The 27,068-nt window shown below is 44.5% G+C and overlaps 1 protein-coding gene across 3 annotated transcripts in view; it reads left to right on the top strand.

Annotated features, from left to right (window-relative positions):
• The window catches only part of ABCA3 (ATP binding cassette subfamily A member 3), a 102,350-nt gene that overhangs the window by 6,730 nt on the left and 68,552 nt on the right, over positions 1–27,068 (top strand). Inside the window, exon 1 of one of the 3 annotated variants that reach the window (XM_054992486.1) lies at positions 8,040–8,119. The exons of 1 other annotated variant lie outside the window; for it this stretch is intronic. Coding sequence is in view for 1 of the 2 variants with exons in the window: in XM_054992484.1 (XP_054848459.1) it covers positions 14,066–14,086 (21 nt within the window). In the remaining variant the exon portion in view is untranslated. Of the gene's footprint in view, positions 1–8,039; positions 8,120–14,011; positions 14,087–27,068 lie in introns of those variants that run through there. One more of the 3 variants, XM_054992484.1, reaches the window with a different exon arrangement.

The raw sequence follows: 27,068 nt of genomic DNA, 5'->3' as shown, positions 1-27,068 counted from the left end.
GAACTAATCATGGACCTAGAGCCTGTCTCTTGGCAAGCAGGGCTGGCACATTTTCAGAATTCCCTCTGCAATGACAGGGACTAGAAACTTGCTTATTTAAAAAAAGAAGCTGAGGTTCTAAGGAACCCATGAAACTCTGGGCTAGAAACCTCAACCCTTGATTTGTGATATAAATGTGGCCATTCAATTAAGCAGAGTCCATCTCTGGAGAGCTTTGTTGTGCCAGAGCAAGAATGGAGCATGGATTGACTTCGGCCCTTTTCACACTGCTTACCTGCTCCCGGAACGTTGCGAAATATTGTGCAAAAAACGCGGAAGAGAGCATCTTGTCGCGAGAGTTTTGCGACAAGTTTGACATCTCTCAGTGTCATACCTGCTCACACAATGCAGCAGCGTCCTTAAATGAGCAGAGCAGAGATCTCTCTGTTTGACACTGAGAGATGTCTGTCTTTCGGTGCTACACCTCTGAAGATGCCAGTCACAGCTGAAGATGCCAGTCTCATCTTTTCCACACTGTGACACTGAGAGATCTCTGTCTTTTGGTGCTACACCTCTGAAGCTGCCAGTCACAGCTGCTGGCGAAACGTCAGGAACTACAATGCCAAGACCACGGCTATACAGCCCGGAAAATCCACAACAACCATCGTTCTCCAGCCGTGAAAGCCTTCGACAGTATTTTTTGGTTTTGTTTGGCATCCCCCCAAGAAGTGTTACTGATCCTCCTCCATGTCCTATGAGTTGTGTGTTTGTGTTATTGAATTGCTTATACTTATTTAAATGTGTTTTTAAATTTTTTAATGTTTTAATGTTTACCGCTTTGGGGATCCTATTTGGGTAGAAAGGCAGCATACAAATGTTTTAAAAGGAATGAACAAATATAATTTCGGTGTGCTGATTTTCAAACAAAAGGCAACTGTTTCCAAAGCAGTGCTTGAATCAGCCCCCAAATGCACATTTTATGATATTAATCTAGAATTATACTATAACAGTCAGGATAATGTGGTGTTGGCTTGGTTTCAAACTTCGGTATTGATTTCATTGTGTACTTCGATGGCGTATTGTGCTCAGTTACTGTTAGATCCAGAGGAGTTAGCCGAGTTAGTCCGTAATCACAAAATTGTAGAGTCCAGTAGCACTTTTAAGACTAACCAACTTTATTGTAGCATAAGCTTTTGAGAATCACAGCTCTCTTCATCAGATGCAACTCTGACGAAGAGAGCTGCGGTTCTCGAAAGCTTATGCTACAGTAAAGTTGGTTAATCTTAAAGGTGCTACTGGACTCTTTACTATTTAGTTACTGTTACGTCTCCTTTATAAAGTTCTGCTCAAACTAAATTATTTTTAAGTGCCAGCCCCTAGCAGTAGCTACTTTTCTAGAAGTGGCTGCCTCTGTACCAGATTTGCTGTGTGTGTGTGTGTGTGTGGATTAAGGGTTTGGGATGTCCACTCTGTCTCTCTTTGTAAGCATATCTGAATATTTCTAGGGCATTTCTGCACCGTTATTTTCTATCCGTTATGGCCCCATACTTCTTTAATTCATCCCCTGATTTCTGCACTCATTTTTTGCCTTTAGTTTTCACTTCAGGGTCTTTGGTTTTCCCTGGTTAATTTCCAGTTCTTTGGAGACCACTTTTACCCCAATATTTTTCCAGAAACTGATTTTGAATCCATTTTTCTGTCGGTTTTCTTTGTCCTGCCCACTCCCACCCACCTCTAACCCACTTTTGGATGATTCGACGTGCATCATCGTTGAACCACTTGCTCTCCCCTTCCTTGCCCTCCCTCCTGGTTTTGTTTTCAATTTATGGCATTATTGCAGTTGTCTGTTGTTACAATACTTGCAGCTGATTCTCTTAATTCCCAGCTTTCATTTTTTTAAAAAAGTCAGTCCAGTGTGGAGATATTCCTCTTTCCTTATATCTCTGCGAGGGAAGGGGCTAGGGACGTACTGTTTTAATGAAATCTGGGAATTCAGAGAATCTGCTGCATATATTGTTACAATGGTAGGTCAATACAATGCTATGAAAATTACAATTTTAAAATATTGCAGAGGCCCTGGGAGTCCAGGAGGAGAGGGGGTCCACTTCTGGCACTAGAAAAAGAAGCGTGGTTTGAAAAGCATGTAGCCGCTCCTGCTCTGGGTTCATCCTGACAGAAGTTTAGTTTGCCCTGGTGGTGCCGGCGTCCGCCTCCTAGCTCTGGGTCAGTCTGGGCAGGGCTTTCCAGTTTGGACTGTGAGGTGCAACGTAGGTATGGGTGGTAGAGCTGTTCCCCTTTTAGTCTTCCTCAAGCAAAGACTTCCTCATGTGGTTGTTGGGGGTTTTCCGGGCTGTATTGCCGTGGTCTTGGCATTGTAGTTCCTGACGTTTCGCCAGCAGCTGTGGCTGGCATCTTCAGAGGTGTAGCACCAAAAGACAGAGATCTCTCAGAGACCTCTGTCTTTTGGTGCTACACCTCTGAAGATGCCAGCCACAGCTGCTGGCGAAACGTCAGGAACTACAATGCCAAGACCACGGCAATACAGCCCGGAAAACCCCCAACAACCATCGTTCTCCGGCCGTGAAAGCCTTCGACAATACTTCCTCATGTGTTTGTTTTCATTCTTTTAAAAAAATCAGTCTTTATATTGCTATAACATTATAAGTGTGCACGAAAAATAAAAACGGGTACTATGATGACACCAATGTCAACAGCACCCCCCCTTGAAAATCCTGATAATTTAAGGTACACGCAGAACAGAATAACCTGATTCCAGAACTCTAAACGTGAAGGGAGAGCAGATGTTTGGAAGAACCGTACCCAAGCTGATTCTAATGCTTGGGGATTGACTACTAAGAAAATGAGAGTGTATGGAAAAGCCCCTAGCCCTCTAAATCTTTTTAGCAGCCTGCCCACACTTAGGATGGGGCTGTAGCTCAGAGACCAAACACATGTTTTGTATTCAGAAGCCCCCAGTTTCAAATCCCTGTCGTCTGGAGTTGAAAGGATCTCTGTTAGGAGAGCTGTGAACAACCTTTGCCTGAGATGGCAGGTTGCTGTCTCAGTCTGAAGCAACAACAACAAAAGCTTTGTACTATCATTATGTGGAATTATCAGAAGAACTCAGAAGCCTGGGTAACGTTTTATAGTTGTTCCTAATCAGGGCTTTTTCTGGGAAAAGAGATGGTGGAACTCAGTGGTGGAACTCAGGACTGCACAATGACGTCACTTTGGGTCAGCTGGAACAAGGGGGGAGTTGTTTAAAGTTTAAATCGCCCTCGGCGAAAATGATCACATGGCCGGTGGCCTCGCCCCCTGATCTCCAGACAGAGGGGAGTTTAGATTGCCCTCCGCGCCAGCGCGGAGGGCAATCTCAACTCCCCTCTGTCTGGAGATCAGGGGGCGAGGCCACCGGTCATGTGACCATTTTCAAGAGGTGCCGGAACTCCATTCCACCGTGTTCCCGCTGAAAAAAAGCCCTGGTTGTTCCTAATGCATGTTGTTCTCTTGAGAACCCGAAGAGCTGATGTCAATGAGAACACCATCTACTGTGATAGGTGGACCTGTGGTCTCACACAGTGTAAAGCAGTTTCACATGTTCACATATCCTCAGTTGTCATTTATGGCAGCCTGATATGGAGAGGAGAAAGAGGGAAGGACTCTCCTCCTGTTGACACGTGGTTCTTTGCAGAAACAGATTGGCAATCAAAAATGGCAGGAATTGGAGGGTGTTGTCATTATGGTGTGTTGGTTAGAACGTCACACTAGGATCTGGGAGAACCTGGTTTGACTATGCACTCTGCCGTGGAAGCTCACTGGGTTATTGGTAGGATAATATGGATGAGAAGAGGATGATATAAGCTAGTTTGGGTCCCCAATTAAGGGAGGTGCTGTATAAATGAAGCAAATAAATAATTTTTAATTCCTCAGAAATAAAGAAACATTAATTAACAGTGCCAGGAAACGAGAATGGGACGTAAGAACTGTGGAAGGAACAGAAGGAGATAGAAGCAGCAAAAGAAATAAATTTGCTGGGCTAAACTTGCTGTAGCTCTGAACGTTAGCTGCAGAAAATCCTGAGAACAAGGCGGGAGGCCCTGTGCTCTCTAAGCTTCTGGATTCACCTCTGTCCGCAGTTGAAGTTTTGGCAGGACTAACCCCAGAGGGGCAGCTTTGGTGTCTTTTTTTGGGTGATGTCTTAATATTGCAACCAACTTATGGCAAGAAATGTTTAGAGGTGGTTTGTCATTGTGTGCCTCTGCCTATCAACTCTGGCTTTCCTTGGTGGTCTCCCATCCAAATTCTGACCAGGCCCAACCCCACTTAGCTTCAAAGATCTGACAAGATTGCACCACCTGGACCATCCATGTCAGGAATGTGTTAGTCTACTGTAGCAAAATGCAATGGAAGTCCAGTGGCATCTTAAAGACATTTATTCCTGCCTTTTTGTGAGCCAAGGCTCAATTCTGAAGATACTCTTAACAGGAAGTCATTTTCTACATTTTTAGAAGGAAAAATACAGAAGAGGTGGGCACAAAGGAGCTGGAAGCAGAAAAAGGCTTGGTGTGAATTCTGTTGTAAATCTTTTAGCTGCGATTCTTTGTGTAATAATGGATGATGAGGAAGGTCAGAGGTTCCAGCCATGATAAACAAGAAAATTGACTGACATCAGCAAAGCACTGTTTAGCAAAACAAGTATTTGCCCTGTGCTGCTGTTTGCCGGACAGATCTGTGAAACAACAGAGCTTCCCCCTCTACCGGCCCTCAGTAGCAGAGACCCACCGGGAGATTTCCCAGTCAAGTCAATGACCGAATTGCCCCTTCTTCTGTGCCTGGTTGCCTGCAGGCAAGTCTTACTCGCCATAGGTGAACAGCTGTTTTTGTTTAGAAGCCTGGTGTATTAAGTTCCAGCATCAGCTTGGAATTTTGCCTTGCTTTGCACATGTAAGGAAGCACCAAGGCAGAAGTATGTATTGTGGTGTGTGGCTCTTTCTGTCAATCATACTTTTATCCGACCCTCACTCTAAGGAGCTCTGGGTGACGTATACTGGATCCCCAGAGAGAAAGTGACAGGCCCAAGCTTCATGGCAGAGGGGGGATTTAAACACAGGTCTCCCAGATCTTGGCCTGATGTTGTAACCACTACATTGCAGTGGCTTCTTGCATTCATTCTGGTGGGTCTCTTTAATCCCTGTCTTCTTGCTCCATAGAGATTTCTCTGCTGTGCCCCAGATATTGAACTTGGAGTGACAGTGGGTGATCTCTATCCATTTGCAAGCTCAGCTTTGTATTTTCTTGACACACAGAATCAAAGTAATAGCACATTTTAGTGAACTTTTCTTTCTTCCTTTCTGGATTTGTTCACATTATTCTTCTGCCACATAATGCGGCGACATGAGTCATACCATGGCTGGTGAACAGAGAGAAGCTGTTGATTGCCTCGGTTTTGCATTCCCCGGCTTTTCACTGCACGATCTGCTAGTTGGGAGATTCTCCTTCCCAGTCTCAATTCAGCCACGATCTTCCTCCTGCAGACTCTCCACTGCCTACATCAAAGGGTTTTCATAAGGACGACTGATACACTTTGGGGAAACTATGCATAAATACAAAGTAGTATTGTGCTGAAGTGGTTTGCGCCCTGCCTGCTGAGCTAGATAAGGTGGAGAGTTGTTGTTATTACTTTGATAAGTAATTTAATCTACCTTCCTTCCTTCCTTCTTTGCAGACTCCTCCTACACGGATTCTGCAGAAGACTTTCTAATCCTTCATACTCATGGGCCTTCTGCACAATATAGTGCAGATCTCGTATCCCAGCCTCCCTGGACTTTCGGCCACGTGCTTTCTTTCTTTTCTTCTTCCTTTAGATATCTTCCCGATGGGTTGTTCATAGGGTTTCCCATCCCTACAGTCCAGAGATACAGGATGCTTCAGTTGTGCTCAGTTCTATTTTGTTGTTGTTGGTTTATGCAGGGGTCATTTCATAGAAAAAGAGCTGGAAGAACTCATTAGCATAACTCATTAGCATATGCCATGCCCCTTGCCATCACCAGAAGTGTGTCATTAGCATAACTGCTTTGCATATGCCACACCCCCTGACATCACCTATCCTGGCTGTTTTGGACCCAATCTTGGCCATTCAGGGCCGAAATTGGGCCCAAAATGGCAAAAGGGGGCTGAAAATGGCCAAAAAGGGGCCCAAAATGGTTAGGATCAGGCTGCTGCTGAGCAGGAGAGTGATCCACCACCCATCAGAGGCCCTATCCGAGCCGTTTCGGCCCCAATCCAGGACGAAATGGGCTCAAACTGGCCAAGAGCCAGGTGGGCGGGGCCACCTGACATGTGACCTCTTTGGGGAACTGACGGAACTGCGTTCCTGCACGTCCCCCCTCGAAATGAGCCCTGGGTTTACGCATCTGATGGGAGGGTCGCTTGGGACCAGTGAAGGACTTTGCTGCCTGCATGGGTGACTTCTCACAATGAAACAGACCTCCTTCCTTTGAGATGCATCCCACAACCATGTATCTCTTTAGTACATTTTTATCCCACCTCATCTCCAAGGAGCTAAGAGTGGAAGAAGTGACTCTGCTGTTTTTATTCTCATAACAACCCTGTGAGGTGGGCGAGGCCAAGGGAGTATTGCTGGACCAAGATTACTCAGCAAGCTTTGTGGCAGTATGGGAATCTGAACTCCAGTCAAAGAGGATTTTTGCGGTATCTTGAAAGGATAGTATTTTTTCTGTCAGCATGGAAGGTTCCATTTTGGACCTGAGCTGCCAAAACATTTTACTCTGTGTCTGGTTTGGAGGGCCAGGATCTCTGGTGCTCAGGAAGGGAGGCTGCACTCCCATCGCTCCTTCCACATTGCTGCAGGGTGCGTTATTCAAAATGAGCAAATTGACGTTAATTTGTATGGAAAATTGCAGAATCCAGTCCTTCTTGGTGCAGAATTTTGTCTCTGTGTGTGGGGGTCTGAGCTTACACAGCCCTCTGTTTAGCACGTTACTGGCTCTAAATAGACATGAAATAATAGTAAGGCTTGAAACGGGGAGTATGGAGATTTGGGAGCTTTTTGAGAAAGCTGTTGTGATCAGGACACTGCTGCCTGTGGCACACCTATTTTACAGGGTGTTGTGCTGCTCCCAAAACTTGTTGGGTCAGTAATTTTGTCAGGAAAAACAATGGCCCATCTTACCACTTTTAATAACCATGTTCTGTCTACAGCCTAGTGTCAACTGTTGAGAGAGCGCACACGTGCGCGCGCAGGGAAACTGAGCTGCTCTGGCAGGCCAAGTTCAGGCGCAAATGGCTAAATATTCTATTGCTCTGAACTGACAGTCTGGATGCCAACCTGCTTCTTCCTTTGTCTGTCTGCTGCTCACCAGGATGTACTGATAGCGTGGTCTCTACAACTGCCTTCCAGATTTTTAGCCTTTCTCTTGCCTGGTGTTGGGATTTTGCAACTGTTTATGCTTTGGGTGTTGCACTCTCACAGAGAGCTTAATCGGGTCTGTGAGACTGACTGATCCAATTTCTGTGTGTGGTATCTCATGCGCGCGCACACACAGCAAGAGGCTATACTTTCCGTAAGGAGTCAGCTACCCAGAGGGGAAGTGAGTGCTTAAATCTTGTCCTCGCTTCTTTTTTGTGTACATCTTAGCGTCTTGCTCAAGACTGTTCAGGAAGTCTGAGGCAGAATCAGGGAAACCAACATCTCTGTGTCAGATTATTGTGACCACACAGATGTTTGAAGTAGTTTACAAAAAAAAAAACCACCCGAGAACCTAATGTTCTTTCTGTTCAAGTGATCTTATGCGTAAAGTGTACCAAGTGGTTGAAAATTTCCCAGACAGGAGTGTACTTCCTTTCCTAACTGTAGGTGTTTTGAAAGGTCTCACGGAAGGAGTTTCCGCAGGCTGTCGTTCATGCTGTTCCAATGCTAGGCTTCACTTCTTTTTGCTTCACCTCTGTGGTTTTTCTGTAGTTGTTCTGTTGAAGCTGGAGGCTACTTACCTCGACAGGCCCTGTTGCTTTGGGGCAGCCCAAGCCTGCCAAGAGATTCTTCTGCATGGACTGGGGTGACGTCATGTTTGGGGTGCTAGTAGGAACAGCAGAGTGAGAGACTGACAGATCTAATCCATAGGTAGGTTAAAACCCCGGAACTCCTTTCAATGAGGTTTAAGCAGGAGGACTCCCCGCTGGGTTGGGCCCAAGCAGATGGGTTGAAAGTGGATGCCAGTTGGATTTTCACTGGTGTATTCTCTTCATCCCCATTTCTCTCCTGGCTTTCTCTCCTGGGTCTTGGGTTTCTGAGCATGTGCAGAATTTCTTTTTCCTCATTGCTAAGTAGTCACCTGCAACATCAGAGAGATCCAGCGGTGTGACTATAACCCAGGTTTCAGTCATAGAGAAATCTCAAATTAGAAATTAAGATTTAAAACATTGTACCCTGTAGCTCAGGTTGGACTTCTCATGCAGCTGATCGCTATCGAAAAAGATGGCTTTTCCAACAAATTTTTAGTGAAATTTAAAAATATATTGCATTAAAAATCCTAGGCTCTCCTGTGAATAAACACTCTGGTGGTTCAACTCCCACTACTGCCATGAGCTCAATAGGTGGCCTTGGGTAAGCCCCTCCTCTCAGCCCCCGCTCCCCCGCTGTATTGTGGGGATAATAATAATTCTGACTTTGTTCACTACTCAGAGTGGAGCACGAATCCATTATAGAAGAGTGGTATATAAGTGCAGTTATTATTTTATTGTTACTGGTTTTGCAAATTTACAATGTGCTTCACTGCCAGACTGAGGAAATTGTGGCATAGAATTCTGATCTACTGAATACATAATTATTCTCTTCAGTTGTGCTGGTGGGCCAGTGCTGTCTTCAGGCGTATGCAGTTTATTATAATTTTTGTTCATTGTGGTCCAGTGATGTGTTTTTTGAATGTACCAAACAGGAGTGTGTACTGAGAATATCTTAACAGTTAAGGCTGAACTAGTGAGTAAGTGAACTTGAGCGTGCACTTTTGTTTAAGAACATTACAGGTGCATTGTTGGAGTCCACCTAAGTGCCTCCCTTTCCAGCATTCTTTGCCAAAAGTTCTTTGGTACCAGCAGGGCTTTTTTTCTGGGAAAAGAGGTGGTGGAACTCAGTGGTGGAACTCAAGACCACACAATGATGTCACTTTGGTTAGCTGGAACAAGGGGGGAGTTTTTCAAAGTTTAAATTGCCCTTGGCAAAAATGGTCACATGGCCGGTGGCCCCGTCCCCTGATCTCCAGACAGAGGGGAGTTTAGATTGCCCTCGCAGAGGGCAATCTAAACTCCCCTCTGTCTGGAGATCAGGGGGCGGGGCCACCGGCCATGTGACCATTTTAAAGAGGTGCTGGAACTCCGTTCCACTGTGTTCCCGCGGAAAAAAAGCCCTGGGTACCAGCAGGCACTGAGTGGTCTGTGGCCTGGCAGCGGCTACCTTGTGCATATTGGTCTAGCTAGCCTGATGTAAGAACTTTGCTCCAGGTGAATTGGCCAAACTAAATAACCTTTAACCACTTCAGTGCCCACCAGGTTGTGTTTTATTCCCTGGTTCCTATAATGAGTAAATAAAAAACCCAAATCCGTAGAATACTTTTTTATTAGGGTCAACCAAAATCAAACAGAAAATGAGCACGTTTTCAAGCTCACCCGAACTCTTCATTAGGGCAGATTTTTTAAAAATTGAGGGGAGGAAAAAAGGTATCTTTTTCAGGTCATAAACTTCACACCTGCTTCTGCCAGCATTTGATAGAGATGCTACGTTGGGTTGTTGATTTGAATTGTTGTGTAACTTGCAACTGTTCTTGCATCCTGAGAAGAAGTTAATAGTAGAGATTTATTTTGCAACATCTGACCTAATGAAGAGATCTGGTGAGCCCGAAAGCCTGCACGATGTCTTGTATCGTTTTTAGTTAGCCCTCATAAAAAAAGATTTGCTTGGATTTTGTTATGGTTGCTTTGCTTGCTTCGGCCAATACAGCTGATTGCAACTTTTCTCCTGTAAAAAGAGCCGTTCTAGGCTTTTGCCTTGCATAAAGGGGACTCCGCAGCTGGGTTTCCTGGGAGCGAGAGGCTGGACACGACCCAGCTTGCTTCTAGCCTGGCTTTTGCTTTTCCCTGCCCTTTGGCAGGAGCTTGAGTTTAGCACCCACTACAAATGGTGAGGCCAAGATCCTGCGTGTGCTTTTTGGTGTGATTATGCAGGTTGGAATTAATTCCCCAAGTGATTCAGACTTTGTGCCTGCATCAAAGTGTGTGTTTGTGGGGGAAACGGATGTCTCTTCCCCTCCCAGGCCCTGGTTCCTATGGAAACAGCACATCAGAAGAGCAAGGAATCGGAAGAGCAAGGAGAGCTTCTTTTTTAACTCTGTGCATCTTTTTACAATGCATAGCAGCTGACCACGGAGCTGCTAGCAGCCATCTTCTCAGGAGCCTGCCATGTGGCTGGGAGTGGACCGTTTGTGAGTTATTTCCAGAATGGAATGATACAGGATGGCGTGGCTCTTTCTTGAGACCAAGGGTTTGGATTTCTGGCCAACCTAGCCTACTTTGCAGGGTTGTTGGGAGGATATGAGGGGGAGTGCCGAACCATGTACGCTACCTGCTCTGAGCTCCTTATGTGATAATTTGCAGCCTGTAATACCTCTTCTCAGGGCTTTTTTTCTGGGAAAAGAGGTGGTGGAACTCAGGACTGCACAATGACATCACTGGGTCAGCTGGAACAAGGGGGGAGTTTTTTAAAGTTTAAATCGCCCTTGGTGAAAATGGTCACATGACCGGTGGCCCCGCCCCCTGATCTCCAGACAGAGGGGAGTTTAGATTGCCTTCCACGCCACCAGCCACGTGACCATTTTCAAGAGGTGCCGGAACTCCGTTCCACTGCATTCCAGCTGAAAAAAAGCCCTGCCTCTTCTTAAAGGGTTTGTGAGAGAAGAACCTAATATATTTGAACTATTCTTGGGGGTTGTTGTTCCTGTGCTAGTTGTGTGTTGTTGTGATTTTCGAAGGTGTGATGACCACTTGAGCATTAGGGCACAGCCGGAGCAGGGTTCCAAAATAAGTACAGCGATCCTATTTATTTTAATTTTTGCAATGAGTTATTTCCAATCAAGCAAGAAGGAAGAGATCCCTCGGCTTTAGAAAAAAGTTCCTGAGCCATGGCTGTAAAAAGCCCAGATTCTAGCAACTGCAGAATTTTATTCCAGTAGCACCTGAAAGACTGAAGACGGGAGCTCTGACTCTCAAAAGCTTACACTATGAAAAACTTGTTGGTCTCTAAAGTGCTACTGAACTGCCTTTCTACTGCATGGCTATCCACCTAGCATCAGATGTGCATATTGCATAGAAAGACGATCACTGAAACAGAGTTTGAGTTTTCATTTATCTGTTTAGTTCATTTATTGCCCACCTTTCTCATGGGAGTTTCTTTCATTTTTATTAGTATTTCTCCAAAGGATTCTCTTGATATTGGTAGTTTCATAGGGTTTTGTTTCATTATTGTTTCTTTCATCATTGTTTCATTTTCATAATTCTGTTTCATTATTATTTCCCATTGGTTTCAATAGAAGCAGGGCTTTTTTTCTGCAGGAACATGGTGGAACGGAGTTCCGGAACCTCTTCAAAATGGTCATATGGCTGGTGGCCCCGCCCCCTGATCTCCAGACAGAGGGGAGCTTAGATGGCCCTCCGTGCCGCTCAGTGGTGCAGAGGGCAATCTCAACTCCCCTCTGTCTGGAGATCATGGGGCGGGGCCACCAGCCATGTGATGATTTTCTCCAAGGGCAACCCACTGAGTTCCACCACCTCTTTTCCCAGAAAAAAAGCCCTGAATAGAAGTAACCCCCACCACAGCCTTTTCTTGGATTCTGAACCTTCCTGGTTTTCAATCTAAACTGGATAAAACTCAGGGGGATTTAGAGTTGCCAGTTCCTCTGGAGCCCAAACCAGGGAACGTAAGGATCGGGGGGGGGGGGGGGAGAGGGGCGGGAATGCAGAGGAAACTTACCTGCACGTGCACATTTCTTGTCACACCAGGAATAATGTCATTCCCAGTGCGACAAGGAAGTGAGGGCCCCTGCGTGGGGCTGATTTGATAAAAATCGGACCCAAACAGGCTATGCTCCCAGGCCTGATCCTTATATAAATATGCCCTCCTGAACATTTTAGTTCTACGCATTCTGAGGATGATACGAGTGTTGAGAGCCTTCCTGACCTCTGTTGATGTACAAAGAGGGTGGGAAAGGGAGGTCTGATACAGGGAGAGAGGCTCTCTAAAGTGTAATCAAAAGGAGTCCAGTAGCACCTTTAAGACTAACCAACTTTATTGTAGCATAAACTTTCGAGAATCACAGTTCTCTTCGTCATCTGACGAAGAGAACTGTGATTCTCGAAAGCTTATGCTACAATAAAGTTGGTTAGTCTTAAAGGTGCTACTGGACTCTTTTTGATTTTGCTACTACAGACTAACACGGCTAACTCCTCTGCATCTCTAAAGTGTGTAGGTCCAAAGTTGCATAGAGCTTTGTGGGTTAAATCCAGTTTCTTGAATTGAACCTGAAAGCCACCATGGAAAGCCAGTTTGGTGTAGTGGTTAAGAGCGGTAGGACTCTAATCTGGAGAGCTGGGTTTGATTCCCCACTCATCCACTTGAAGCCGGCTGGGTGACCTTGGGTCAGTCACAGCTCTTTCCGAGCTCTTTCAGCCACACCCACCTCACAGGGTGATTGTTGTTGTTGAGATAATAATGGCATACTTTGTAAACTGCTTTGAGTGGAGTTAAGTTGTCCTCAAGGGCAGTATATAAATTTAACGTTTTTATTTTTGTTATTAAATATCTCTGTGTGCAGGATACCTGTTCTCCCAATTGCATTTTTGGATGGATGAAAGGGCGTCCTGATTATTTGTAATCCATTTTGAGTTTCAGGAGAAAGGCAGGCTATGAATGATGTAAATAAATAGATATTATCAGGGCTGACAAGCACAAGCAGGCTAGATTCCCAGTTCTTCTCACATTTGAAATATAAGCAGTATCCAGAAGTTACAGATATTTGTAGGAGTTTGGGAGCAGGGTCATGGTAGAAAAAGCAGAGAGAATAACTTACCTGTATCTCTGGCATAGATTAAAATCTTTTTAAAATCTATTTAAGAATTCAGACTATAAAAATATACATAGCAATAACTAAATGCTATTCAAAAATCCAAAGGATAGGTAAATCATTTGAAGGAATATGGTGGTGCAGTGTGAGGTTTCTAAAAAATGGATTTAAAAAAAAAATCCCATATGGAATGGAATCTTGCTGTGTGTCCATTCTGTGATTACTTTGAAATAAATACAGATTTACGATAAGGTGACTAGTTAATCCTTGAATTCCATGGGAGGAAAATCAAGAGAGTAATTAAAACATTGGATAGAGGTAGAGCTTTAAAATGAATTTTAGCTTGGAAAACCTAGCATGCACAAATGGCCAAAATAGTGCAGGAAGTTGAACAAAAAGGGTTAGAAAGGGAGAATATCAGGCTGAAACTGGTTTAACCATGCCTTTTTTGAAAGTCCTGTATACTGCAGTTCTGTGAAAGATGCTAGGAATCTATGGGATTCTCAGCACCTTTGGCAGACTACAATTCCCAGACTACAATTCTCAGGGCGGGTAGCCATGACAGTGGAACTGAGATAGCACCACAATCAGTTTACAATGTAGACATGGTTGTAAATGGGACAGGCTGCCAGAGCTTTGCATTTCTCCCTTATTACTGGGGTTTACGTGACTGGGTGGCCATTCGTGATTCTAGCTACGTTTGTGAATGTATGCATGTCTATGCATTGGTGCGCAAATTGCTGCACTGACCAAATCAATTCAGTCCAGTCATTTTAAAGGCTGGAGAGCTGCAGAGAGCTGTAGTCTCTTGCAGCATAAAACAAACAAGGTGGTTCATTAGTCTAATATTTGCACTCCCATCGATCGTCTGGTTTCCCCTGCATGCCATAAGCGCCTTGGGTGCTTTGAGGCTAACAGTAGGATTATGGTGGTTTTATCTTGGGAAGACCGTCTCTTTGATGAGGGTATTTTGTTTTGTGGTAAGCGAACGTTACTTTAATGGTGGTTGTCAGTTTGTGATATCCATTTGGTATCACTTCAGTCAATAAAGGGAAATAGTACTTCATACTGTGTAAGACGGATGGTGGAATTCTCAGCTGTTAAGACAAGTCGTTCAGGTGGGGAATGTGTTATTGCTGTGTTTTAGAAAGGGGTTGGGGAGGTCTGCATCCTGTTTTTGTATGGAGAGAGAACTTCAGTTCTGGGTAGCAAAGCCGAGGAATTTTAAAATATGTAGAGTGAGATTATGGAATGCTCCTTTCTTCTGCAAGCTTGGAATGTGGCTGTTTTTGGATCTAAAATGTTGGAGCCGGTTGACGCTGTGAGAAAAGCCACATGGCACAGCCTTCCTTGGAGTTTTAGGATTGAAGTAAAGGCATTGCAAGAATGAATGCTGATCTGACTATAACAATTTATTCCTCAACAGCAAAAATGCACAAAGAGACAACAAGGATAGAATCAGAGGAGTTAGCCATGTTAGTCTGTAGTAGCAAAATAGCCAAGAGTCCAGTGGCACCTTTAAGAATAACCAACTTTACTGTAGCATAAGCTTTCGAGAACCAAGGAAGAGAACTGTGGTTCTCGAAAACTTATGCTACAGTAAAGTTGGTTCGTCTTAAAGGTGTTACTGGATTCTTTACAAGGACAGAATATTTCCTTAACACACTAGTTTTCCAAAAATGGTGGATTTTTTTGCTGTGTGGAGTTCCCATACCTTTTTTCTGAAATAAAGTAATAATGTGAGATCTAAGACAAAAGGAACAGCACTTATGTGTTCAGGTTCAGGCCCAGAACTGACAAGCTCAGTCCTTAGAGCCTGTGACCACTTCCAGAGGTCACCTCTTGAACATGTGGAGTAACAAGAGTGCCTTTGAGCATGTGCAGAGTTAATTACCCTTATCATAAGAGGAGCTGCAACCATCCCAAACATAGCTGGAATGTTGAGAGTGTAATTTCCAGATTAGAGGGTATGGCTTTTAATGGAGTTTGAGTGGTGGTTGACATCTCTCTCTTTTTCAGAATTAACCACTAGGCCGATTTAACCGGGGCCACCTGTTGAAGGTGTTGCCTGGGCCTCTTTGGCTACAAGCAGAGATGGCTTGAAAAGCCATGGGGATGAAAGGGAACCTCTAGCTCCAGCTCTCCAAAGCTCATCCCCTGGAAATCTTGTTGGTCTTTCAAGTGCGACTGCACCCAAATCTTGCTCAACCTCTGAATCTCAGTGCCAAGAGGCACCATCATAAGTACAGCATGCAGGATCAGACCGCTGGTCCATCTCATCTGACATCCTGTTTCACACAGTGGCCCGCCAGTAGTGGGTGGAGTGCCAAACAAACATGGCATAAAGACTGAGGCTCTTTCCCCGCTACTTCTTCCCAGGATGGGTATTCAGAGGTTTCCTGTCAGTCCATACGGAGGCTCCCTTTAGTCACCATGGCTGGCGGCCGGATGTTGGACTAGATGGACCACTGGTCTGCTCCAGCAAGGCCCCTCTTACGCATGTCCTCTCTCCATCTTTCATTCATGGCTGATTCCGCACACGTTGGATAATGCACTTTCAATGCACATTATCAATCGTTTGAGGTGGATTTTTTGTTCTGCACACAAAAAAATCCATTCCAAATGATCTATAAAGAGGATTGGAAGTGCATTATCCAACGTGTGCGGAATCACTCCATGTTGCTTCAGGGTGGTCCCACCCACCCGTATCCCAAGATCTTGTTCACACGCTATGCTACCCTTGTCAGGTCTAAAGACTTTCTATTTGGGGGTCAGCTTTTCCCAGTTCCTTAGGTTTATTTTTTGCAACCATCAGGGTGGCAAAGAGCCAGTGTGCCTGCAGAGTGTGCAACATTGGGGGAAGCATTCTGGAGCACCAGTTGAGGTCTGCACAGTGGTGGGAAGCCCCCTGTCAGTCCCTGGAGCCCCTGTCTGCTTGCCTTGTGTCCAGAGGGCCACACAAACAATAATGGTAGTGAGGAGGAGGTACAGTGGATCCCACACAGCACTCAGGCAAGTGAGGAAGTCGGGCCTTCTTGGGGACAGAGGTTGACTTGCCCAAGAATGCCTCAAAACCTGAAGCCTGCAAGGCCTGTGTCTGGCAGACTACAGGAAGCTGGGCTGGTTTCTGAGAGCCAAACTACAAGTGACGCCTTACACAGGTTGGACACTTGTCAGCTTCCCTCAAGTTTTGATGGGAAATGTAGGTGTCCTGGTTTTACAGCTTGGCTCTCCATTACAGCTGCAAGACCAGGACGCCTACATTTCCCATCAAAACTTGAGGGAAGCCGACTAGTGTCCAACCTGTGTAAGACGTCACTTGTAGTTTGGCTCTGACTGACCACACTAGCTGCAGATCTCAGGGTGACTAACTTCTTAACTTCTTAAGACCTGTTTGCACAGGAGAGTTTGGGATTTTTTATTCTCTGGATTAAATAATTTCCTTATCCTGAATTGTGTTGAAATGGAATAGGAGACAAAACTGAGGGGGACTAAAAAAAAAAAAAAAAAACTCCCCCACCCTCACAGTGTCTTCAGTAGGGTTACTGGACTGGTTTGTAGTAATAATTCAGGTAGCTCTTGAGAAGTGAATGGTGTTTATAGCTCCAAATTGTAATACTGGATCAATATTGGAACAATGACAGAAGGAAAATGAAGACTGTGGAAAAATACGCCTGTAGTGGAAAGAATTTCTTGCTCCTTAAGAGAGGTAAAAAATGTGCATGACTGAACTGTTCCCAGGGATTATCGAATATGTTCTGGTATATGGAATCTGAGAGCTTCCTAAAAAAAAACCCAAACTGCACCATTTTCTTATTTCCCTTTTTAATAAAATGAGCATGTGACTGGACCACGTAGTTGCATGAGATCTAATTGGTGTTTTGCCTGTCAGAGAGAGAAGTTTACTTAGAAATTCTCTGCCCATGTCAGCCGGCAGCCCTGAAGCTGTGCCTTGCCTGCTACCATCTCTAGGCGGACATGTTCTCTCCTTCAGGGAGAAAACTGAGGCAAAGCAGATATTAATTTTTTAATTTATTTTATTGGACTTCTATTCCACCCTTCCCACAAACAGGCTCAAGGCAGATCACATCATTTAAAACACAATAAACATAAATTACATACCATTATCCATAAAATAATTATTACGTTATAAAAATCTTAAATCAGTTATAATAATAAATAATTTCCAAGATGGCGACAATCACTACTGGCCTATTTGTTTAGCTTCGCTGGATGGAACATAGGCAGCACCAGTATAATTAACAATTGAGACAACTGAAACAGGGTGGTGGATGGATCTAATGGGGAGGTTTAAATCATTCATAGAGCCTTTCTGCCTTCTCTCTGTTCTCTGTCAGAGTTTCTCCATTTCCACCTAGCAATGGGGGCGTTGACTCTTTTACTTTCCACTTGCTTCTCTCACATATCTGAAGAATGTCCTTCTGTTGTCTCAGCTTATCCTGAGCTTCGGTCTCTCTGACAGCAGCCCTACAGTGCCTAGCTTTCCCTAGATTCTCCTCTTTGGATGCAATTCCTTCTCTCTATTTCTTTAACATCTCTTTTTTTCTCCTTATCTCATTACAGAGGCCTCCATTCATCCACATCGGCTTCTTAGATCCTCTGCCGCATTTCCGTCTTGCTGGAATGGTGATAGCTTGTGCCTGAAAGAGCTCTTCTTTTAGGAGAACCCATCCTTCACTTGCTCCTTTCCCTTCCAGCCTTTCTCTCCATGGAATAACTCATCATATCTCTAAGTTCATTAAAGTTTGCCCTACTAAAATCTAACATGTGCGTTTGACTACAAACTCCCTTGATACCCCACAGTGAAAGGAATTTTAAGAGGATGTGATAATTTCTCCCTAAGGTTATCCCATCATCCAACACTTTCTTGTTGGTTAATATCAAGTCCAGTATGGCTGAGCTCCTCATTGCTTCCTCCACCATTTGAGAAAGGAAGTTGTCAGCCAGGCAGGTCAGGAAGTTGTGTGAGCTTGGACATGTAGCAGAGTAGGTCTCCCAACACACATCAGGCAAATTGAAGTCTCCCATAACTACAAGGTTGTGTTTCTTGGATACCCTACTAAACTGCTCATGGAGGGCAGAATCTACCTCATATCCTTGGACAGGCGGTCTGTAATAGACCCCAATTACAATACTGTTCGTCCTTCCCTCCTTGTCTTGACCCGGGCACTTTCCACTGGGGGGTGTTCACCCAAAAAACATTCAGGTTTCTCACTTTGGGAAACCCGAAGCGCACCCCCCTAGTTGCTACTTCCAGTATTTCCTGACAGTTAAGCCCTTTCCTTGCACGCACCACCACTCCACCTCCTCTACGACACTTCCTATTCTTGAATAACTCATACGCATCCACTACTGTATTTCATTCATGGGAATCACCCCACCATGGCCCCCTACTTCAAGGCTAAGGAGGAGTTACCTCACAGAAGCCCACCTGCGGGGTGACATGTTGATGACTAAGACAGAATTGGAAGACCTAAAGTTTTAGACTATATGCGGATACTGGGAGTAGAGACCATGGCCATTTTCACACTACTGACCTGCTTCTGTAACGTTGCAAAACGTTGCGCAAAAAACACAGAAGATAGCGTCTTCTTGCGAAAGTTTTGCGTGATGTCACGCAAAACTCTCGCGAGAAGACACTATCTTCCGTGTTTTTTGCGCAACGTTTCTCAATGTTACGGAAGCAGGTTAGTAGTGTGAAAACAACCCATCTTTATAGCTGTGGTCTGCGCTAACCCTCAGACTCAAACTGTGTAGGTATCAGAATTTGGTGATAACAGTTGATTATTTAGTTATTTATTTATAGTCCACCTTTCTCACTGCGACTCAATGAGGATTAAATTGTGTGAGATTAGTACAGTCAATATCAAAGACATTTCAACACACATGTCATGGGTATATGCATGCAAATGTGCAAAGATTTAATAACCAGCAGAAATCCAATGCAGTGAAGACAGGTTGAAACAGGGCATAACCAATTCTACAACTGACATGTTAAGCAACATAGAAACTACTCAGTAGAATCATACTTATAGCAATAGTAGTGAAGTCTGTGGTTCCTCAATATTTACAGTTCTTTGGTGACTGGTAGGTAGAGTTGCCCTGGGAGCATTTGGGAGGCATTGACATAACTTCTAGTTAAAACCGAAAGTAATGGCATGGGATGCTCGCAGATTTGCAAAAGTTCTGTGGTAAAACCATAAGAGTTTTTTTTCAAAATCCTAGTGCGTCCCAGGATGGCACTTCTGTTTTTTGCTGGAAGTGACGGCACGTGCCCCCCCCCCAATTTGCCATTCCCCCCCCCCCACCTTTCAGATCCTGGCAGGCAGCATCGAGGTTTTATCTCAAAAGGATTTTATCGCAAATGTTTTTTTGGTCTGCTTCTAGCCAAAGAATCCTTTTTATCTGCAGCATTTTATACTTCTCAAGTTGTTATTTTGTGCTATGAGTCCCTATTTGTCTTAATAACGCTGGCTTTTTTTTTTAGTGGTGTTGGCTTGGTTTTGGTTTTGTTATGTTAATTGTAAGTCACCTTGTTTAGGTCAGCAGAGAGGCAGCATAAAAATGTTTTAAATAAATAAAAAGATAGGCAAAATGTAAAATCTAGTACAGAATGAAAGAAGATAAGCAGATCCAATAGGAAGCTAGCTGAAGTGATGACTTTTGAGGGCACGGGTTGTTGCTTTTAAGGTCACCGTTCTCCTACAAAAAAACTTTCAAGGGAGAACGCAAATGGGAATTGCTGAATTAACGTGTGTCAAGAAACTTAGCACTGTCTCTCAGCAAGGCCTTAACAGAGACATGGGTAACCAAAAAGGTTGAAAGAAGAAAAATTTATACATACAAATGCCAAGAAGAATGCCAAAAAACAAAAAAGAAGTACCAAAATCTTTAACAAAATTCCAAGAATTAAAACTGTACGATTAAAACAATATCAGTTTGATTCCATATATATAAAGTACCTTCCCTTAGCACAGAAATTCTTGAACAGTTTCACCCATATGCATGGGGATGTGGAGATGTTATACATTTATAGGCATCTTTAAAAAAATCAAGTACTCTTAAATATATTGTCGAAGGCTTTCACGGCCAGAGAACGATGGTTGTTGTGGATTTTCCGGGCTGTATCGCCGTGGTCTTGGCATTGTAGTTCCTGACGTTTCGCCAGCAGCTGTGACTGGCATCTTCAGAGGTGTAGCACCGAATGACAGAGATCTCTCAGTGTCAAACTGTGGAGAAGATGTTAGCAGGTAATTTATATCTACTCAGGAAGGTGGGTTTGGGTTGTGTCATCCTGTAAGAGTTTCCCAGGGAGTGGAATGCTAATGCTTCACTGTATCCTGAGGAGGTTCTTTTGCATATGGATTGGTGCTTGATATGCTAATCTTATCTGCAGGGCTATTGTAAGATGTAGAGTATTTTGTTAGCCTGGTGTTTTTCAGGACTGGAAACCATGCTCTATTCATTCTTAAAGTCTCTTCTTTCCTGTTGAAGTTGTGCTTATGCTTATGAATTTTAATGGCTTCCCTGTGCAATCTGACAAAGTAGTTGGAAGTGTTGTCCAGTATTTTAGTGTCGTGGAATAAGGTACTGTGTCCTGTTTGAATTAGGCTATGTTCAGCCACTGCTGATTTTTCAGGTTGGCCAAGTCTGCAGTGTCTTTCATGTTCTTTTATTCTTGTCTGGATGCTACGCTGTGCGGTCCTGATGTAAACTTGTCCACAGCGGCAGGGTATGCGGTATACTCCTGCAAAGGTGAGCGGGTCTCTACTGTCTTTCACTGTTAAATACATCGTTATACACATGTAACCAAATGGGTTTCGGCTATGAGGCCTTCCTCATAGGGTAGATGAGAAAAAAGGAAAAAGAACTAATCGCTGTTTGGATTGGATGTTGTTTTGAATAAGCTTCTTTTATACACTTTTCTATCTGTTTATCAATCAGCCTGATGCACGTATACCTCATGCATCTGAGGAAGAGAGCTCTGAATCATGAAAGCTTATGTTGTAGTCAACTTTATTAGCCTTTTGAGCTGCCACTGAGCTCCTGTTTTATTTTGTGGCTACAATTATGTTAGGCTACCTGTCTAGAATTACCTACGAGAGGATCTGTCATTTTATCCCATGATTTCTCAGTTTACACAGCAGCTTTGGAAAGAGAGTGTGACGCAGCAGGAAAAAGGACACCGGGTGGTATAGTGTTGTGGAACAGCACAAGAGGTCTCTGGTTCAAGCTGTGCCTACTACAAAGCCCTGGCGGGAAGCTAGGCCGGCAGGTAGTGACTGCCCATAGCCGTGACGGCAGATCCATGGCTATGTAGGGATTCGAGCCGGACAATTCAATAAGTTATACCTTTCTAAGCCTATTGACTTGAATGGACTTTGAAAGTGTGTCTTTTGCCCCATGAGTCTTCACCAGGGGTCATTTCGTAGAAAAAGAGCTGCAGGAACACATTAGCATAACTCATTAGCACAACTCATTAGCATATGCCACACCCTTTGCCATCACCGGAAGTGTGCCATTAACATAACTGATTTGCATATGCCACACCCTTATCCTGGCTGTTTTGGACCCAATCCTAGCCATTCAGGGCCGAAATTGGGCCCAAAATGGCAAAAAGGGGCTGAAAATGTCTGAAAAGGGGCCCAAAATAGTCAGAATTGGGCCGCTGCTGAGTGGGAGAGTGATCCACCACCCGTCAAAGGCCTGATCCTGGCTGTTTGGGGACCAATCCTGGCTGTTTTAGGCCCGATCCTGGACATTTTGGGCCAAATCCAGGCCAAAACGGGCCCCAAATGGCCAAAAATCAGGTGGGCGGAGCCACCTGACATGTGACCTCTTTGGAGAACTTCCGGAACTGTGTTTCTGTGCGTTCCCCCTCAAAATGAGCCCTGGTCTTCACAATTCTCTCCTTCCAACCCCCCAACAAGTAAAAAGTATCAACAATCCTTCAAGCAATAAATAATACACCACTGTGCAGAAATGGGGTTAGGAAGGATCTTGTTACCTCCATTCCCTCCTGTTGATGTTAATTTAGTCACACTTGCTGCTGACCATGACTTTTTTATCTTTTGCAATACAGTCTTTATTGTATAACCTTACTGGGTGTGGCGCACACACTTTGGATTTAGCAGTCTGGGCAGAAACTATCCCTGTGTACTATATAATTCTAGCCTTCTGTAATTACAGATGCTGGCACACTTTGCGTTGCTAGGCTTTGAAACAGTCATTCCTGATTATATGCTTACAGTCCAGTTCAGGCCACCTCCATGCCTAGATATTTTCAAGCTGTGACTTTGTGCTGTTGTGTGTCTGCCTAAGGCTTTATTTTCGGAAGTGAGTCACCCACCTCAACACTCTGCCCTAGGGTTCCCAGATGCCTGCCGGTGGCGGGCAAACTCCCAGGGATTTGCCCCCTCATCTGTCGATCACCCAGCAATATCACTTCTGGAAGTGATGTGATTGTGCCACCCACGGGAGCATTCTCACACTTCGTTTGGGACCGATTTGGGCCCCAAATGGGACCCTGTGCAGAGCGCCGAAGCGCTTGTTCAGCCAGCATGGTAACATCACTTCCTGAAGTGATGTCATCATGCTGGCTCCAAGGCGTGCATAAAAGACAACCTTGTGCAGCGCACAAGGTAAGTGCCAGGGACTCCACCCTCCCGATGGGAGGTGATGGGTACCTGGCAACCCTACCCCGCCCCCAGTTGATGCACCTGCAACGGCCCCCTTGTTAGTGACAATACCCTGCCTATTCAGAACCATACCATCAAGATACAGCCCTGTGGTGAGCTGAGTAAGGCCATGCTCAGGCCATGCTCTGATAGCCTCTCTTGTTACTGCTTGCAGAGTTTGGCATGAAGCTGGGGGTGCAGGAGAGCAAGTGCTCCGTTACGGTAAGAAGAGAAATGCTCATGTGCATGGCAGGGCTTTTTTCTGGGAAAAGAGGTGGTGGAACTCAGTGGATTGCTCTCGGAGAAAATGGTCACATGGCCGGTGGCCCCGCCCCCTGATCTCCAGACAGAGGGCAGTTGAGAGTGCCCTCTGCGTCGCTCAGCGGCACGGAGAGCAATCTAAACTCCCCTCTGTCTGGCAAGCAGGGGGCGGGGCCACCAGATATGTGACCATTTTCAAGAGGTTCCGGAACTCCGTTCCACCGCGTTCCCGCTGAAAAAAAGCCCTGGTGCATGGCATTTTGCATGGCCAACCAATGCGGAGCTGACCTTACTGATCGCTCTGGCCACTAGTTAGGATTGGTTGAAGATCCACAAGTAGAACATGGCTGCGCATATCTGGCTTGCAAATTGTAGAAGTGTTAAATTGAGAGATTCTTGATCTCGAGATATCCCATGTCTTGCTCGTTCCCATTTTGCAGGTTGCCCTTGAAAATCCCTGTTGATTTGAGTCCCTGTGAATATGTCAAGCTGGTCTAGTGAGTTCAGCATTGTCTACTCAGAGAAGATTCTGTCCCCCCCCCCCCTTCCCCAACCTGCCTACTGGAGATCCTTTAGCCTAGAGACAATGAAATCTTTTGCATGCAAACCCTGTTCTCTTTGCTATGGCCTCTGGTCTGATCCAAACTCCATCTCTTTGAGTTATGCTGTTCTTTAGAAGTCCTGTGTGTGAGAGAAAGAGTCTGCCACCAGGTTCCTTATCCAGCATCGCCAAGTGAAAGGTTTTTGCTAGGAGGGCTGGGAAAGATCCTTGCTCGAGCCCCTGGTGAGATGCTGCCAGCCGCAATAGGCACCACTGAAGTAGATGGATTGATGACCTGACTCGGTATAAGGCCGTTTTATCAAAGAAAGATGAGTCCAAATTGGGTGGTGCTGCAGAGGATCTGCACAGGCCTGAAATGCTGCCTCTCCAAGCTATCTGGGGCACCGTAAACATTTCTAAACAGATATTCCTGACCTTGCAAACAAAGCTTCAGCGGGCAAGGTACAAAATACATACCGATGCTTGTCTTGCCTAGGGCTTAGCATGGGGCTCAGTTCAAAGTTGCACAACTCTCCCTCATTTCATTGGAGTTTGTGCAAGAGAAAAACCATTTCTGGCTTTCAGCCCAACCCTGCCAGATGCTGTATTTATCAGAGTCAAAGCACACCGTCTATTCCTTCTGCTGCAGAATGTGTTTATCGCAGGCTTGTTGTGTTCTATGATATTGTCATGGGCTTTAATTTAATCTAGGTCTTAACTGGAGATTTCCTTTATGTGAGCAAAGCAATAGCATGCAAATATGGTATTAGGCCTTTGGAAAGCTGATGGAACAAAACTTAGAATCTCTAACTACCAGGTACTTGAACAGCAGGTACTAACTAGGGTGTTAAGGAATAGCCACAGGGTGAAAGCCAGAAACTTTTTTTTTTATAAAGAGTGGTAGTCAATTGAGTTAACCACAACAGAAAATTTAGAATTTGAAAGTCTTTTCACATACAAGTTTTCCCTGACAAACTGAAGGGGTTTTTTTCCCTCTAGGCTTTTTCAGGTGCTCTTTTCTAAGTTTGTCCTTCTGTGGTTTTTTCTTCGTTTCTCCCAGCTTTCTCCACTTGGATTGAAGGTGGTTTGAGAAAACATGGATAAAACACGGGAAGAGAACATATGCCAAACTGAGATGTGAGAAAGTTCATAGAGCCAAAACAAACAAACAAAACCTCACCTCAGATCAGCACCCAAATTACAGGAAACCTTCCAAGATCCTTTAAGGCAGAAAACATGTTTGGTCACACCGCCAGTTCTGGAAGGATCGCTGCTGATTCTTAAATGAAATTCCAAGCAATCTCTGGCTCTTGTGCACACATGCACTGTTATGGGTCAAAAGTAGAACAGGGACTGAAATCCCGAGCTCACGGGTGGCAGGTGATTGGTTATGTCGGTGACATACCAGGAAACTCTGGTGCATTGTGGCTCAAAGACCCTCCCCCCAAATTAGAGATAGTGAAATCTGAAATCTTCTGATTTCTGCCTGTTTGCCAGCGTTTTGCAGCTCACCATAGTGGGTGGTTGGAACTGGATGTTAATGGTGGTACGCTTTGTAAACTGGGCTCAGGCCCTGGTAGGCTCTCTGTTATACTGCCTCTGGCAGTGGTGAGCTTTGGAATAGTCATTAACCTTTTTAAGATTGGCACAGCTGGCTACTCTTGGCTAAAATGGCATGCCTCTGGTCTTCTCCATCTTCAGTGTCCAGAGGCAGAAACAAAAAGAGTCCAGTAGCACCTTTAAGACTAACCAATTTTATTGTAGCATAAGCTTTCGAGAATCAAGTTCTCTTCGTCAGATGCATGATACAGAGACTGGTCAAATATAGAAGAGGAGGGAGGAGAAGAGGAGGAGAGAGAAGAGGCAATTAGGGGGGGAGGGTGCAACCAAAACATTCCTTTGCTAGTATATGTAAACATCTCCTTTTGGTGTGTGGATCAGTTGGCTTCAAAGGAGTTTGCCCTGTTAGTTTGTAGCAGCCAAACAGCTAGACCATCCAATTCCAATGCAGTATGAGCCTTCGATAACCACAGCTGTCCCTGGCAGAAAGCGCTTTACTGTATTAGGTTATGGGGACCATGAGAACTGTACCAGTGTCATTCTGCTTGGCCTGCTGCCCTTACTAAGCCTCTGAGCAAGCTGGGTATCTGGCCTTTTCATCATCAATATTGTAACTTGAACATTATTATATAACGATGTCCATCTCCCTTGAAAGACCTGGTAAAAGGCATTATATAAATGTTGTATAATTGATTTAAAAAATATTTTCCTCACCTTTCCCCCAGTTTTAATGGGTTGCTTGTTTTATTTAATTGTTGATGTCCAGCATGTGCCCAAACCAAACTCCAAACTTGTTACATAACAAAATTCAAGAGAGACAATATGATGTAGTGGTTAAGAGCAGCGGGACTCTAATCTGGAGAACTGGGTTTGATTCCTCACTCCTCCGCTTGAAGCCAACTGGGTGACCTTGGGTCAGTCACAGCTTCTCAGAGCTCTCTCAGCCTCACCCACCTCACAGGGTGATTTTCCTGAGGATAATAATAACACACTTTGTAAACCGTTCTGAGTGGGTGTTAAGTTGTCCTGAAGGGCTGTATATAAATTGAATGTTGTTGTTGTTGTTAATTGTTCTGTGCACATGGTCAGTACTTGTTCACTGCTAATTTGTTTACTAACTTGTTCATCGTTCTGAGTGAGGCACTAATCTGTCTAGAAGAGAAGTTTATAAGAACAGTTGTTGTTGTTACTCACTACACACACCTCAGGAATCCCTCCCTTGAAAAAAATTAGGAGCTTACCCATTTAACTACGCGTTCCAAAAAAAAATCTTGCATACAGACATCTGCTGTGTCAAGAAGAAGGCCTTTTCTTAGCCTAGCCTTTTCCCTGTTAGAGTTATGTCCAGCGGAATCTTTTTTGGTTTTTTGCAGAGCAGAATCCTACCTACGTATTTTCTTGATCTGTTTCTTTTAGTATTTTCCCGATCTAAATCACATACACTCTCATCTTGAGCTTCTGACTCTGCAAAGGGAGAAATGCAAATGTCATTTTCCACACATACACCTGTCCTTATTAGCAGCTTTGAGGAGTGTAATTTTGACAAAAGTATCAACATGGGAGGAAAAAGCAGTATAGATTAGAATGCCCTGAAGTCACGGAAGTTGAGATTTTGAGCTCTCTCAGTAATATTGCTCTCACAGCCAACAGAAGTAGTTAAGTTTAAGTGGGCTTCATTTAAGTGGGTTTCACACAATTTTTAATTATATAAGAAAATTGTGCTCCTCACTGCCCCCCCCCCCTCAAACCCATCATGTTCTACATAGTCTTGTGCGGAGAAGCTCTTTCTCCTTGGCATGGTTGGCGGAAGATGTTCTTGGCGGCTGAAGCAGAAAACACGAGGGGTACCCCAAATCCAGGAACCCTGTACTATAATGGAATTGCTTTTGTGAGGAAATAGGA

This window comes from Eublepharis macularius, chromosome 12 (genome assembly GCF_028583425.1).
Source record: "Eublepharis macularius isolate TG4126 chromosome 12, MPM_Emac_v1.0, whole genome shotgun sequence".
In the NCBI taxonomy this organism is placed as follows: domain Eukaryota; kingdom Metazoa; phylum Chordata; class Lepidosauria; order Squamata; family Eublepharidae; genus Eublepharis; species Eublepharis macularius.
Note: the sequence above shows the minus strand (reverse complement) of the source record. Positions and strands in the feature narration are given on the sequence as shown.